Source organism: Buteo buteo, chromosome 9, assembly GCF_964188355.1.
Source record: "Buteo buteo chromosome 9, bButBut1.hap1.1, whole genome shotgun sequence".
In the NCBI taxonomy this organism is placed as follows: domain Eukaryota; kingdom Metazoa; phylum Chordata; class Aves; order Accipitriformes; family Accipitridae; genus Buteo; species Buteo buteo.
The window spans coordinates 26,307,800-26,323,763 of record NC_134179.1 but is presented as its reverse complement, the minus strand read 5'-3'; the positions used below and the strand labels follow the sequence as shown (position 1 = coordinate 26,323,763).

Genomic DNA, 15,964 nt, shown 5'->3' with positions numbered 1-15,964 from the left:
GCAGGCACCAATTTCTACATCTGAACCAGAGATGATGCACAGGACATTTTCCTAAAACTGTAAACAGACAATCTCTAACTCTCCACACACAGATAACCTGTCGTCTTACATCCTTTGGTCTCCCGTGTGCCTAGATAGCAAATAGTTTAGCGGAGGTGCCTGAAAAGCCCTGGGTCTGCCTGAAGTGAGAAGTTCCTGGGTCTGTCACAGTCTTCTGGTAACTTTGAACTTTCTAAGCATTGATTTCACCTCTGAATAGTGGTGGAAAACAGCACTGTCTTTTCTCTTACAGATACTGGCAGTTAATTCACTCTGACACTTTATACAGAACACTCCCAGAGCACATAAAGTCCTTTTCCTCAGTCCGTTATTTTCAGGCAACATGGTATAAACTGTGGGGGTTTTGGGAAAACTGGTGAGTACCTGAACACATGAGGCCAACAGTCCTGATTGTGGCTTCCCATCTCCAGGCCCACGTTAAGGACTGCATCCATACACAAAACATGAGCAGTATGCAGGCAAACTCCCTGCACTTTCCCCATCTGCTCCAGTTTCTGCTCCACTTTCTGCTTCACTGCAGCATAAAAAAATAAAAAAACCCATTAGCTTCTTCAGCTTTTAAACAAACACTGGTTTGTACATAGGGTGGCAGCAAGGGTATGGAGTCTGAAAGCTATAAAAGAATGTGGATTTTAGACAAAAAACAAATCAGAGAAACCCATTTCTTCCTAATAAACATAAGGCAGTTTTAAAATTGAAATCTCTTTTGACTGATCTTATATACATGAAAAAAAAAAAAAAATCAATGCCAGATTGACACCCTCCACCCCCAGATTCACATCTTGTTGCCCACAGAACAGATGCAGATTGCCAGTGACATTACGTTTCTCTTTGGAGCTGGCTGGCTGGATGTTTATTTATTTTTACCAAAATCTCCTTTGCTATGGAAAAAAAAAAAGAGTCTGCAGATTTCATATCTATTTCCATACAAAAGTTTCACCATAGACCTTTTGTTAACGGATACTCTTGTCAAAGCAAAACTAATCCTGATCTGAGCTACAAGCATTCAGACCTCGTTTTTTTTCCTGAGAATCTCTGAAAAGCTTAGTTTTCATGCTGCATTGGAATAGAAACAAATTTTGAAGCTTTGCAAGCTTTCATAGAACAGATCTGTTGGCCTCTGGCCACCGCTACTGCCTCCTCTTTGCTTCGGCGTGGCCTGGCCAACTTGCTTCAGTCATATCTAGCAGAGTGGTCAAAAGCTCGTTTGTGCTCAGGGCTATTCAGTTTTGTTTCCTCTACCAAGACACCAAATTTAAGTGCCAAGCAGGGTCATTTGTGCAACACTCTGTTTTGTTATAGGCTTCTTGCCATTAGAAATCAGATGTCATCAGACACATTTTATGTGCTTCTCCAAACAGCCATTGGAGACAACAATTGACTTTACTGACTTCCACTGGGTTTGAAGTAGTGGTATAGAACTGCACAACTTTTTACATGTTATAAATATATGGGTTTTTTATTCCTGCTTCATTTAACATGATTCAGAAACAGTTTTAAATATCTGATGATGACAAAAGACAACCAAGGATGTATACACAAGACAGGGAGAGGGACGCACGCTCAGTTTATATTACCACCCAACACCTTAAAACAAAAAAAAATTTTTCTCCGATGCCCTCTGGTTGTACTAGTATCACAAGGCTTAAAAGGTGCACATTTCAATAACACTATTGCCTTTTCTGTTCCACTGATTTCAGTCCCATGTAATATACAATTAGTGTGACATAATGTTAAGAATCTAGGACAGCAGGACATGTACTGAAGCCTCCAGACATACATCCCACATGCCTACAAGTGCATGGTGCACAGTAGTGGCATTCCCCTCTTGTCCTTCTTCTGTGTGTAGCAAAGTACTTTCCAGTTGCATGTTTGCAGGCAATGTGAGATAAGGTAGGTAATTTAATCACATAGTTACCTTGAGCTATAGTATCACTGGGCTCTTGGATTTCTTTTTCTTCTTTCTCTTCTTGGACACAGGAGGCAGCAGCCATTTGGGCAAGAGCAGATGCACAGTTAGCAGCAACTCCTGTAAAGCAACAACATTAATTACTGTTTAACCAGCATCTCCTCCCCAATCCCATGCAATCTCAACAACAGGTTGTGTCAAGGGAAGTCAGCTGGTCTATGCTGTAGGGCAGGTGCGCTCTATGGGGACTCTATGGGGAGTCCTACAGTCCATGTGCCTATCCAAGACTGGAATAGGATGCTGCTTTTCTCTCTCCCAAATTCCTTCAAAGAAAGTTGCCATCCTATTTTATGAGTCTGCCATGACATTCTGCATGCAGCAGTACCTAGGGCACAGCTCAGCCGGGCTGCCCTCCTCAGTCCATCCAGGCTCACACAGATGGAGTCCTTCTCCTTTTGGTTCTGCTCTTTGGCTCCTTCTGCTCCCAAGATGAAGGCGAGCCCCTTGGAGCTGCCTGCCATGCGGCCAGTCAGTGGTGTGGACAAAGTGTCAATCAAGTTCTTCCAACAGCCGATTAAAAGGTATCGGGCAAAAGCAACTCCTGGAGTGAGAAATGCATTACTACTACTACTGGAAAATGACACAACAGCAGCTTTATCATCAGTAGTAAAAGACCAAGTCATATTCGTCCTCTGTATGCTGGACTACCAATTCATGTCTAGGATGTACTGACATACTTCTCTCAACCCTTAAATTGTTGTTCTAAAACACAATTTATCTGAATATTCTTATTGTATATAACAACCCACTGCTGGTAAATACACTTGTGCTTATAATACAGTCTTAATACCTGCAACAACAGAATCATCTGTCTTCCGGTTTTGGGAAAGAGGAGATTGAGCTGAAGCAGATGCCATCAATTGGCCACCAATTGCACTGCTTCCCAGGCCATCAATGTCTGCCAGAACATTAAAAAACAACAGATTACTATTCGACACACAGATGGTATAAGGAAAGGATCTCCTACTGGCTCTTTGTTCAAATAAGTACTAGCACTCCTGACTTTTCAGATATGCTTTTTAGTTGCTCTCTTCTGAAGCCTTGCCATAAACATGAGCCGTGACGTCTTAGGCTTTGCCCAGTATAACCAACATTTTCTTGAAGAGAGGAAATATCCCACTCAACAGCCCCCCCCCCCCCCCCGACAAAGTTACACAGTCAGCAGAACTCTCAGCAAAGATTTCATGGTATTTCTTATAGTTCAGAACTTCGCACACCCTTAAATCTCCACAATTCTTAGTATATAACCTTTCAAAACTTGCTAAATTCTGTATCTAGATGTTCCCAGACCTCAGTCTGAGTCCTGAAGTTGCACTGGGATCCTATGTCCTAAAATGCAATTTTTAGTAGACCTATGTAGGTTCAATCTCAACAAAAGAAATACAACTCTTTCTCCAACACAACAAAAGACCAGCTTCTCACAGAGAGTTTAATGTTAGGGATGTCAGGTTGATCTCCTTTCTAGCAGCCCCTGGGTGTCTGTCTCTTCTCCCCATACTTCACAGTTATTGTTTTTCCAAAGTGTTTTCTTCCCATCTCAATAGCTAAAAGCAACACTGAGCTCAATACAATCAGCAAAAAACTTTCAGAGCAGTGCCCTTTGATTACCAGTTAATGGCTCAGCTGAAGCCAGTGTTCTCCCTGCATACACTGTTTTAATTTACCTCTTTGTAATCATACAGTATACACATTCAAGCAGACAGTGCATTTTATATGAATACATAGACATCCTGCTGCCTTTCAGCTGATACAATTTGATTTTTTCCCTCAAATGAAGCTAAAGATTGGTTTTAAGCATTTGTTAGAGGTGCTCCAGATTTTCAGCTTCTCTCTAGTGCCATTTGGCATATCCCTGGCATAGCACAAATCTGAACCAAGGGGAGTCCAATCTGTGGACAGCTTCCAGGATCAGACGCCACCGTTTATATTTGTACTGCACCACAGGCACACTGAAATGGCTTTGCTATGACATCAAGCAAGCAGCAGCCTTACCACTTATCATTAACAGGTACCAAGTCTACCAGAACTGAAGCTGACAGAATTAAGAGATGTTTTGGTTCAATGAACAAACCTACTCTCCCTGTCTCCCAGGGACAGTTTGTCTTTAATCCCATGCTTCAAAAGCTTTCTGTCTGATCCAAAATAAACACTTAAGTACCTGCCACGTTAAGTCTGATTCCTTCTCTACTGGTTATTTTGTGAAACACCATGTGTTGCATGATGACATGCTGTTCTGTATGTAATGCAATGAAGCAGTGCGTTATTGTAGCTTGTTTTAGACATGTGTTTGGAAGTTAGCCTTGTCACTGTAACGTAGTACTGACCAGTCAGCATGGTGATAAGTGGAAGGCTGTGCTCTTCAGGGCTTCCCCAGTATCCAGCTTCCCCCAGCATGTTCCTTTCTAGTACTTGGTGGTACAGTTCTTCAACCCAGGCCTGGGAAAATACCATCAACACCCCACTGGACTGGACCTGCTTCATGAACTCCTTCTGCAGAGAACCATAAAAGCCAGATGTAAGACAAAAGTAAGCCCTACAGCATGAACTTCAGCCCCTAAATCTACTCCTAAGCATAAGGGAATGCAGCAGTAGAAATGAAGTTATGCAAAAATAAGAATTAACAGAGGATCACAGTGTATCTCTATAGCAGAGAATGGCATGAATAAGGAGCTTTCCCTTCTCTTATTGCAGTTCATGCAAGATGCAAATCATAATGACAGTTCTTGCACAGTGACAATGGGACATGCTGATCTCTCACTATTTCCACGAGGTAGGGGTCTCAAATCCAACAAAAAGAAGTTGTGGCACCTAATGCTGCCTGTCCAGCAATGGGGCCCTTCTGCATTGAACAGTCACCACAGATGAACGGGGGTCCACTTAGATATCTGAACTATTTTCAACAATACTTAGGTCATGCTCAGGCCTGTTGTGCACAGTGCTCCCCCTAGAGAAGCTTCACAGATTTGCTCTCACAGGTGCTGAAGAACATACCAGAACTGACAATGATGTTAAAACCCACTTGTTTCTGACATCTTCTGGAATATAAATTCTCTTACATGGGAAGCTCAGCAATAATGGTACATTTTGACAGAATTTTTTTTTTTCATTTTTTGGTTCCATATATCACTGATTTTTTTGTTTTTAGGAAAACTCTGAAACAACTTCTCTTGGGCAACTTAGTCAAAAAACATAGATTCATATTTTATAACTCTTGCAGCCTTCAAAACATTTTTTAAAAAGCCCATGAATCTAAGGAATCCCAGGTGCCACAAAAATCATAGAATCATAGAATGGTTTGGGTTGGAAGGGACCTTAAAAATCATCTAGTGACAACCCCCCTGCCATGGGCAGGGCCACCTTCCACTACACCAGCTCGCTCAAAGCCGCATCCAACGTGGCCTTGAACACTTTCAGGGATGGGGCATCCACAACTTCTCTGGGCAACCTCTTCCAGTGCCTCACCACCCTCACAGTAAAGAGCTTCCTTACATTTAATCTAAATCTACCCTCCTGCAGTTTAAAGCCATTACCCCTTGTCCCATCACTACATGCCCTTGTAAAAAGTCCCTCTCCAGCTTTCTTGTAGGCCCCCTTTAGGTACTGGAAGGCTGCTGTAAGGTGTCCCCAGCGCCTTCTCTTCTCCAGGCTGAACAACCCCAACTCTTCACAGGAAAGGTGCTCCAGCCCTCTGATCATCTTCATGGCCCTCCTCTGGACTTGCTCCAATGGGACCATGTCCTTCTTATGCTGGGGGCTCCAGAGCTGACCACAGTACTGCAGGTGGGGTCTCACGAGAGCAGAGTAGAGGGAGAGAATCACCTCCCTCAACCTGCTGGCCACACTTCTCTTGATGCAGCCCAGGATATGGTTGGCTTTCTGGGCTGCAAGCGCACATTGCTGGTTCATATTCAGTCTTTCATCCACTAACACCCCCAAGTCCTTCTCCTCAGGGCTGCTCTCAATCCACTCATCACCCAGCCTGTATTTGTGCTTAGGATTGCCCCGACCCATGTGCAGGACCTTGCACTTGGCCTTGTTGAACTTCACGAGGTTCACACGGGCCCACCTCTCACACCTGTCAAGGTCCCTCTGGATGGCATCCCATCCCTCCAGCGTGTTGACCGCACCACACAGCTTGGTGTTGTAGGCAAACTTGCTGAGGGTGCACTCAGTCCCGCTGTCCATGTTGCTGACAAAGATGTTAAAAAGTGCCAGTCCCAATACCAACCCCTGAGGAATGTCACTCATCAGTTCATATGACTAAAACCTAATTATTTTTCACTCAATCTTCTCATCTGCATAAATACAAATCAAGTATTAAGCAAGAATTTGTTGTTATGCTCAAAAGTAGTTGCAAGATGAAGGTATGTCCCTTGATAATGTGCGTGAACAATACTTGCTGTTATCACATGATGCTAATGAAGATCTCTTCTGAAGATAGAGTATCCATCAGAATGACTGCTACTTTAATGATAATCAGTAAGCAGCATTCATTCCCCCCCAAATTACAGAGAAGCTGTGTAATTCAGATGCATGACATTTATCATGCAAGATTCATAAGCAGCTTGGAGAACGCTTCATTTGCAATTATTATTTCTCTACTTAGCAAGCAGCCTGAAGGCTTTACGTGTGGGCTGTTTTATGTGAAAGGTAGCGAAACAAATCTTCTTTTTTTAACAGTTCTCCCATATTCCCCAACTCACCAGCAACACAGGGGCTGGGGTAGGCTTCTTCCTGTAGTAATCCGAGTTGGCCAATTTTAGGTTGAGCAGCAGAGTGTAATGTGAGACCATGTAGAGACTGTCTGCATTCATCAGAGTCTGGAAGCTGAAATTTAGGTTTCCCTCAAATCCTGGTGAGTGCATCATACCTAACAAAAACACCATGTGAGCTCTCACATTTTACACAGATTTTGCCTGGAAAAAAAAAATCAGAAACTAACCCTAGCATTTCAGCAGCAACAGATTGCTAGAATAGTTAATGAATCATCAGTAGAAATTACTCTACTAAATGTGCTAGAGTAGGGAATAGAAAAGTAAGTAGTCCATCTAGAATGCAGTGCTGCAAGGCAAACTGAACACTCCAGTCACAGTCCAGCAAAGCAACATGCTAAATTTGAAATACACAAGGAGCACCAGCATTCATTGGGATGACTGCCAGGTGCAAAGCAAAGGGCAGGATACATCTGCAATGCTAACTGGAAAGGTGAGGTGGGAAGAGGCAGAGGCAAAGCCTTCGTACTTAACTGAGCATATACTGCACCAAATGGTGTTAATGAGAGTGACAACCCTTTTAACCCTCCAGTAAACCTGTCCTGGCTAAGTGAGTTGTTGGATGGGGACTGGAGTGCTCGGCACCTTGCAGGATCAGGCTGTAATCATCATTCTCTCCCTGGCCTAGAGTTATGTGGACAAATCTGGGGCCAAGCTGGCTGGAACTCATTACAACTCCAAGCCCTGTTTAATTCATAAAAGACCTGCTTTCTAGGTAGCTGAGGACTTGCAGCCCTGTCAGACCCATAAGCCACCTGTAAGCTCTCAGTACTCCTGAAAACACTATTTGTATGAAACGACAACCTACAACCATGCCCAGTGGCACAACCCTCTTCCCAGGTAGGACGGACGGCACATACATTTTCCCCTGAGTTAACTGACCTACTGGTAGAAACATATAAATCAAGTATGAGCAATACCTAATTGAATCCCCATGAAGTGTAGTTTGAGCCATGAAAAAACCAGAAATATTAGACCTCCCACCATGACCCACAATATTTCATGGTTTTCACATCAACTGTGAAATCCATTCATATAACGTCAATTAGGGAAGATTAAGGAGTAAGCTTTATCCTAGAGGAACGTTTGAAATGAAACAAGAAAACAGCTTCCAAGGTTAGTTACATGATGAAGCAAAGCTGTGTCATTTGTTAACTGCTGCAGTGGTTTACTGTGAATATATTCCTCCCACCATAAAGCTCATACCTCTTCTTAGACAAAATACAACAAACCATTAACATATAAATAAAAAAATTAAAATCCACACACAGAAAAGAAGCAAATGTTTTTCTTGCCTCGTGAGGGTTTGAAAGCTCTGTGCTGCTGCCTTCTCGGACTTTCCACTGTCGTCACTTTGGGGGCGTGGATAAGGTGAGTAACTGTTTGAGGGCGGATTTAGAAAGAGAGTAACTGTTCCAGGGTGGGTCTAAAAAATGAATAGCTGTTCAAGGGAGCAACCTTTGTGGAAGAGGGGTGATAGGGCTGGCCACAAACCATACCCGCACAGGTTGGCACGTGCTTGAGGTAGATTTCTCGTGGTCAACTTTAACAGAGAATCTTTACCTAGTAGCAAAACTGCAACCACATGCTTGAAAGTAGCCTGTGAGTAGCTCCAGTGACTTCTTTATCACTGAAGGCAAAGATGCATCTTAATGCTTTTTTGGATGGAGGATCATGATATTGATGTAGCTAGAATATATTGATTTGATGCCTTATCTCTCTTAAATATGTACCTCAGGGACTAGAATCTGCTAGAGTAATAAAAACCTCAAGGCAGAGAGGCATGTAAAAGAAAAAAAAAGCCCACTTTATTTTGCGTTAAAATATTTTAAAAACTGTGCAATCTCCTATACGAGACTACCATTAAAAAGGAAGGTGTATAACTGCACATAAAAGTGGCTACTACATAGTGGGTATGTATTTGAGCACCCAAAAGTGTTTCAGAAAAATATGGTCCCTAATTTCCTCTAAAATATGGTAAAATAAACAACTGCATTTGAGAGATGTTGAGATCTCAAAAGCAGAAGATTAGCTGATGTGTAAACTTGCAATGATGCTTACCAACATAAAAACCTTGCCGCTAAAAGCTATGGAGTCGAAACTGAAAAGAGGTGCTATAAATGTTTGATATAATTATTCACACAATGGCACACAATTTTTAGAATTAATGCCTTGACACTGCAGTTCTTGAGAATAGTTATGTCCGAACTAAGAGAATACTGATCATCAACTTTAATTATAAAAATCTGCCAGCTATAATAAACAATGACGTTAGCACACTTTCTTAACAGATACAAGTTCATTTTAATTGGCCAGGTAGAAGGAGGTCCTGAAAAAGTGCAGACTTGATGTTTTGTGCAAGTCAAGATAATGTTGAGAATTTTTAGATAATTTGGTACTTTTTGAAAGAGACATCACACTCCAGTGTCACTAAGGAATTTTTTGGCACTGGTTTTATCTAGCAACAAAGAAGAACTTTCTGAGGAAAGATGAAAACTGTAGATTAGGAACACTTTTAACCAAGTGACTTCCAAATCTTAATTTCACTATAACTCTGCTTAGCTGACTTCACTTTTTCCATGCTTACACTCCCATGCCAGTGCCTCAAAGTTCTCCTCCATTCATTGCTTTTGAATCCTATGAAAACATAATAATATTACAATACTAGTTAAGGACCTAGCTTGTAGGAAAGACTATTAAAATTGTAGCTAATGTATTTTTCCCCCAAAGTTTAAGAAAAATTGAAAAATGAAAGAACGCAGTTAAATATAAGGTCTCTCAGAAAACACAAAAAACCTGCTTCTGTACTGGCTGGTCTCAGAACTGCACCTGTCTCTTTTCTCACCTTGAATCTTAACCAATACTCAAATTTCCTAACGTATTCTTCAGGAATTACACGTGAATAGATGTTGTACATACAATGACTAGGACCAGTTCCTCTAACATCACCAATTAATTTGTGCCTTGAATTGTTTGTGCTAACGAAGGAGTCCTGAAATAAGGACTCAAATGTTGCCTATAGAAGCAGATCAGACTGGTGTCTTAGAAGCTCTCCAGGGCAAGTTCCTACCCCCAGACGTGTTTCAGCTTTAGTAAATCTGTCTCTCTCTACAGGTCTTCAAACTCATGCCTCTCTCATGTACACAGGAACACAAGTCATCACCTCAGGAGGACTGACGGACTTTGCTTAAGATCTGAGGTACAAGTTAAGGGAGTGTTTCAGCTGCATTGAATCTCATTCCAGGTGTCCAACTGAAACATGAACTGCATAGATCTTGTGAGAGCATGAAACTACAACCCTTTAACAGCCACAGCTCTACGAAAACATCAGGATACCTCTTCCAAGCTATTTTAATACAGTAACCTGTTAATTATTTTTCCATGATTCCTTACTGAGTGGCATCTTCTAAGATTACTTCACCAAATCAGACTGGAAACATGGTGTACATTTTTAAGTACAGATTTAGCCATGGGGGTGGCTTTCTTAGGAAAGTGAAAGGTCTTTCTCAACAGTCTAAGTCCAAGATTAGGTATGGTTTTAAGAGAAATTATGGACTTAATGCAGAAATTGAGTGATATTCTTCCATCTTTCTCACTGTAGTAGTCATACTGAATGACAACAAAAGCCGCATTTAGCCTTAAAATCTAGAAGTCTGCTAGGTCTACCTCTTCCAATGCTTTAAAATGTTCTAAAGGGACTTGATAGACAAAAGGGAAAAGAGGCAGTATACTCATTCATGCACGAGGGAACAGGTGCACAGAAGTTTGAGCTAGAGTTCTAGTCCTGGTCTTTTGTCATAACCTCAGGATCACTCTTTTTCAGGAAAAAGAAATCCCTTGTGACAGAAAGGATGCTTCTGAGCACCTCAATTAGGAATGTAATTAATATTAATGTCTCCTTTAAGATATCTCCTTTCTGTGGTATAACATGGCCAATGTTTCTTAAGAATGTCATCTACCACATTCCTGAGTTAGGGCTTATTTGGGCCGCATTTAAACAGGATATCAGGAGTATCAGCTTATTCACCCAGCTTCATATCTAAATTATGCTGTATGATGATGGGAGGCATCCTTCTGACTCTGTATGAGTTTAATGTGTGTGAGAGCACAAATGAATGAAGCAATGATGAGGAGAAGAGCAATAGGAAAGGCAATTGTGGTGAATTAAGTGAAACAGAGAAATATATTTTAACAAACATTTCCACTTTGGCCACTGTCAGGAAAAAGAAACCCTTCTAAAAATATATATATTTACACACATTTTAAATATACTACCAACAGGACAAACTAGCCTTTGCATGGCATTTTTTTGTTTGATTGACCAAATGAAGATCCCAAAGGTTCTAACTCTGAAAGAACTGCAGGCATTTATTCTCTTAAAAGGTAAGATCTTTAACTATTTTTAACTTGGTCTAGGCTTTGAGCTTTGCATTTCCTGTCATGATAGATAGCAGTATTAAGAAAAACAAAAGAGTGAAGAAGAAGAGAGTCACTCCTCTTTTCTTATCCTTTCAGGAGTTTACTGCTGTAGAATTTTTATCACCTTCTTCACAAGGCTGGTATTACTAATAGTAGTGCAGTGATGTACTAAGCTACTCAAATCTCTTTCAAAACAGGTGATGGTCCTCCCCACACCCTTTTAATGCCAAGGGGCAACCCCAACCTCTCTTTAATGGCAGCAGGTGCAAATCTTCTCAACAGATCTCCACAAACCTGTGAAGAGGTATCTTACTACAGAAAATTCGATTTCTCTATTGACTGAGGACATAATCCAGAGCCTGTTAAGAGTCGACGCACTGACCTCCCTTTGAATCAGTGCTTGCATATTCTATTCGCTTTGCCCTAAATGAAGCGTGCTGCTGTGGAGGAATGTGCTCTGTAAAGCACAAACTTCCTTATTCGGGATATGTTCTCTGAAGATGAAATCCTACAAGAGAATCTGTGTACAGTGCTGTCACAGTGTGCATGCTGGTTAGACAGTAAATACTTGCTTGCAAACCTGAGCAGAATGTTGAAGAGAAGCTCTGCAGTGCTCCATCCACCTCCTCTATGCTGGGAAGAGCTATAAGCCGAGGAAGAAGAGCTTCAAGTGACTGAATAAACAGCCGAGCACTGTGCTGGTCTGCTTCTTGGTTCTTCAGCAGTTTCAGAGAGAGAGCAGCAGTACGTAAGGACCTGTGACCTGGACAATCCCGTGGTGTCTGCTCCTCATCAGCCAGGGAGCAATTGTCAGAGCCTATGTCTGAGACATCTGACCTGCCTGAGTCCTTCTCTGCTGCCATGGAATACTGATCGCATGAATCAAACTCAGTCCTAGAAAGGTCCTGGTCATCTATGCTGAAATTACTTTCACTGTATCTGGATCCATAAGACCGGGTCTTACAATCAACTGATAAGAAGTTAGTTATATCTGGATAGACTATGGTGTGGCTTCTCTGAACAACATCTGGCTGGTCGATGATTTCTGACTCCGGTTCTCTATAATGAATCTCTTTGCTTTCGTGTCCAGCTGGAGATGGCAGTGAGTTTTTTTGACTTTCTGGATTATCCTCTGGAGTTGTCTGTCCCATATCCCCTTCTAAAGTGGTCTGACCAGTGTCTGTGGTAACGCTAATGCTGATATCAGGACTCTTCTCGTTTCCTGATTCCCAGGCAGGATTTTCTGAGGACAGGATGCGTCTCTGCCACCTGAAGTCAGCATCATTGATCTCCATGGAGTCCCTGCTCGTCTCAGTCCCATCCTTCAATTCTTCTAAGCGTCGGAGCAGCAGCTGGGTCTGCTCTTCACTAAGACCCCTCCCTTGGCTCAGCTCATCTAATGCTCCAAGCAGGGCAAAGACACAGGACACTGAAGCATAACATGCTTCAATACCACCTTTGATGCATGCTTCTGTCATCCCGTCCATGATACTACAATTAAAACAGAGTTTATTTAAGTGATGCAGCACATATAGTGAGTACAGGTCACTATAATCCAACACTATTCCCCCATAACCAGGAAAAAAAGAAGTGAAATTATCCTGTAAAACTACTCCTGAGAAAGACAACACTAGTATTAGAACAAATTACTAAGTCTCCCATGTGGACATGGCCATTCTGTAAAGGGAGTGCCAACCAGCAACACAGTTACCCTGCATTTGTACCAACGCACAGAGCATGTTTTCCCTTACAGACAAGCACTTACACTGTAAAAAAACATCAACACCCAACTGAAGCTAATTTTAAAGCCATCTGTGTCCTGAAAATTATCTTCTCCTCAAGATATGATCTTTGTAAAAACTAAGAATCCTTCTTGATCAATCTGGCAACGTTTAAATTTTCAATTACCTCCTTTGACTTCATCTTGGAAATGTACCTCTCAATAAGCACACAGTTATTTCATTGCAAGGTTAGGGACCCAAAGCCAAGAATTTCCAGGTGTAAACCAACATATTTGGGTATTTTGGCAAACTCCACAAGGTAGTTATCTATGCCTTTACAAACAGGCCCAGACTGACAACAAACCTGTAAGAGCTTTTACCCCTCTTCCATTTTCACAGCTTATTTAACTAGGGAGATACCCTGGCTCATATTTGGCTGTGCTTCTGAAGTGTCATGGTTTAACCTGAGCCAGCAGCTAAGCACCATGCAGCCACTCGCTCACTTCCCCCCCCCCACCCCCCCCCCCAAGTGGGATGTGGGGGAGAATCAGGGAAAAAAGTAAAACTTGTGGGTTGAGATAAAGACAGTTTAATAGGACAGAAAAGAAGAAAATAACAACAATAATAATAGTAGTAATAATAATGATAAAAGAATTGGAATATACAAAACAAGTGATGCACAATGCAATTGCTTACCACTCGCCTACTGATACTCAGTTAGTTCCCAAGCAGCGATCTGCCCCCGGCCCCACCCCAGCCAACTCCCCCCAGTTTATATAATGGTCATGACATCACATGGTATGGAATATCCCTTTGGCCAGTTTGGGTCAGCTGTCCTGGCTGTGTCCCCTCCCAACTTCTTGTGCCCCTCCAGCCTTCTTGCTGGCTGGGCATGAGAAGCTGAAAAATCCTTGACTTAGTCTAAACACTACTTAGCAACAACTGAAAACATCACTGTGTTACCAACGTTCTTCTCATATTAAATCCCAAACATAACACTATACCAGCTACTAGAAAGAAAATTAACTCTATCTCAGCTGAAACCAGGCCATGAAGGTACAACTGTTTAAGTGTCCAGTGTGCACAGGTTTAAAGAGAGAAGAGGCTAAAGGAGGAAACAAAGCGTACAGTTTGAGAAGATCCAGATGCGACTTCCTTTTAGAAATAGACCTCTTCCTGGATTCTGACTCAGAAGAGCAGGGCCCTGCCAAATCACAAAGATGCCGAGGACTGCCAAGTACCTGAAAGGAAAGGAAACCAAAGTTACTAAAGGATTATCTAAGCATTATTTAAAAACAATAAATGTCATAGTTCTATCAAGCCCTGGAAACCAAGTTAGCTGTACTGTAATTTCTCACAGCAAATGAACAGAGCACACTGATTTTCTACTTATTAAAGCTACCTTTCCTCTTTTTAAAGGCAGAAAAGCAGATAGAGAAGAGCAGAATATTGAACAAGAATCACATACAGAACGTTCTCCAGTGTTTTACATTTTTGATTGAATATGTTTCAACTGATACTGCACACAAGACAATCATTATGCCTAAATATAGAGTAAGTATCTTGCATTATATTATATTCCAAAGGGAGCCTTTTTCTTCAGTCACCCAGTTACAAAATGACAGTCATGCAAAGATAAGCAAAGTGATTCCTTCTGACTCAACCTGCTGGGTGGCATCCTGTTAATGCCCACCAGGAAATACAAGGAGACGGTTTTACAAGCAAGCCCATACTAATAAGCAGAAAAAGGCTACAGATATGTCCTACAGGAAACAACGTTAGACTGAGCTTTTCCTAAAACTTCAGTTGTCATCTTGCTACTGTTTAAAATTAGAGTAAGACAAGTGCCAGGGTGACTGCCAGTTCAGACAACAACCCAATGGGTGGCTGTGTGGTGTTAGCAGAGATCTTCAGACACAAAACAGCCTAGGTATGCACAAGCTAGAACAAAAATCCTCTAAGACAGACCACCGTTGCTAGAAATTACATAAGTTGCCTTGTGTTCCACAACAGGAGAAGAAAGCCACACATGTAAAATGGAAAAGCCCATGATTTCAGCTGCTGCTCAAAGAAGTCTCACAATGCTCCAGTTCTAGTGCTATCAGAGGCACTGGGCAAGAGGCCAGAACAGACTGGTCTTGACATGGCCACTTAAGACATTGGCAGCTTCCTTGTGGCTATTCTAATAAAGCTCAAGGAAACTGTATTTCAAAAACCTGGCATGTAATCAAAGCATATATTCACCTTAATGCCTGTAATACTACACTGTGAGGATGAATGTCTCCTTCTAGCAAGAGCAGAGAGTGCGGAAAGATGCCAAAGAAGTTGAGAACTGGATCACTATACTGTATCTCACCCAAAAGAGCAGTCATGACTCAGTGATAAGATCTGCTCTGTGCAGTACCACAGCATGAACACCGACGGAGTTGCCATAGCAGCTTGCGTTATGGAGACAAATATAGCTATTACGACTTTGTAAAACTAAAAATATTTGTCAGAGTCACTTTGATGTAACAGCTGTGCTCAGAAAGGGCGATTTCAGCATCCCTAGTGCTAAGGTACGGAATGGACTGGTAGGCACATATCGGCAACATTTACTGTTAAATGAACATTTTCCTTTACGTGCCTGGATTTGCACATGTGATTATCTTACCTCTTTCATAATTTTGATGGCTTCTACTCGGTGCTGAGGTGGTGGGTAAAGCAATATCCGGTGATAGAGAGACTGCAGCACAGGCTTCATGGATTCCACTGACCCCACCAGTCGAACCAGTTCTGCTGCAATATAATATATGGTCCGTGCAACAGGCCCGCTAAGGGCAGGTGCTGTGGAGGAACAACCTGAACCCCGGCCATGATCAGAGATCCCTGAGGAAGGTGAATCAGCCTCAAGGCAAATGTTGCTGTGGGCAGAGGTGATAGTTTTGTCATGGATTGGATTTCCCAGGATTACCACTAGGGCTGGACACAGTTGCTTCCTGAGAAAGAGAAAAGCAGCAGATGGTAACTGGAAAAAAATAATC

At 42.0% G+C, this 15,964-nt stretch overlaps 1 protein-coding gene across 2 annotated transcripts in view; it reads right to left on the bottom strand.

Moving 5' to 3' along the window:
- Nucleotides 1-15,964, bottom strand: part of ARFGEF3 (ARFGEF family member 3) — a 92,272-nt gene that overhangs the window by 25,453 nt on the left and 50,855 nt on the right. For both annotated transcript variants that reach the window (XM_075035816.1, XM_075035817.1), the window contains 9 exons: nt 15,595-15,919; nt 14,070-14,182; nt 11,801-12,711; nt 6,733-6,899; nt 4,354-4,519; nt 2,820-2,927; nt 2,355-2,570; nt 1,979-2,089; nt 424-574 (listed from right to left, as the gene is read on the bottom strand). In XM_075035816.1, coding sequence (XP_074891917.1) covers nt 424-574; nt 1,979-2,089; nt 2,355-2,570; nt 2,820-2,927; nt 4,354-4,519; nt 6,733-6,899; nt 11,801-12,711; nt 14,070-14,182; nt 15,595-15,919 — 2,268 coding nt within the window. The remainder of the gene's footprint in view (nt 1-423; nt 575-1,978; nt 2,090-2,354; nt 2,571-2,819; nt 2,928-4,353; nt 4,520-6,732; nt 6,900-11,800; nt 12,712-14,069; nt 14,183-15,594; nt 15,920-15,964) is intronic.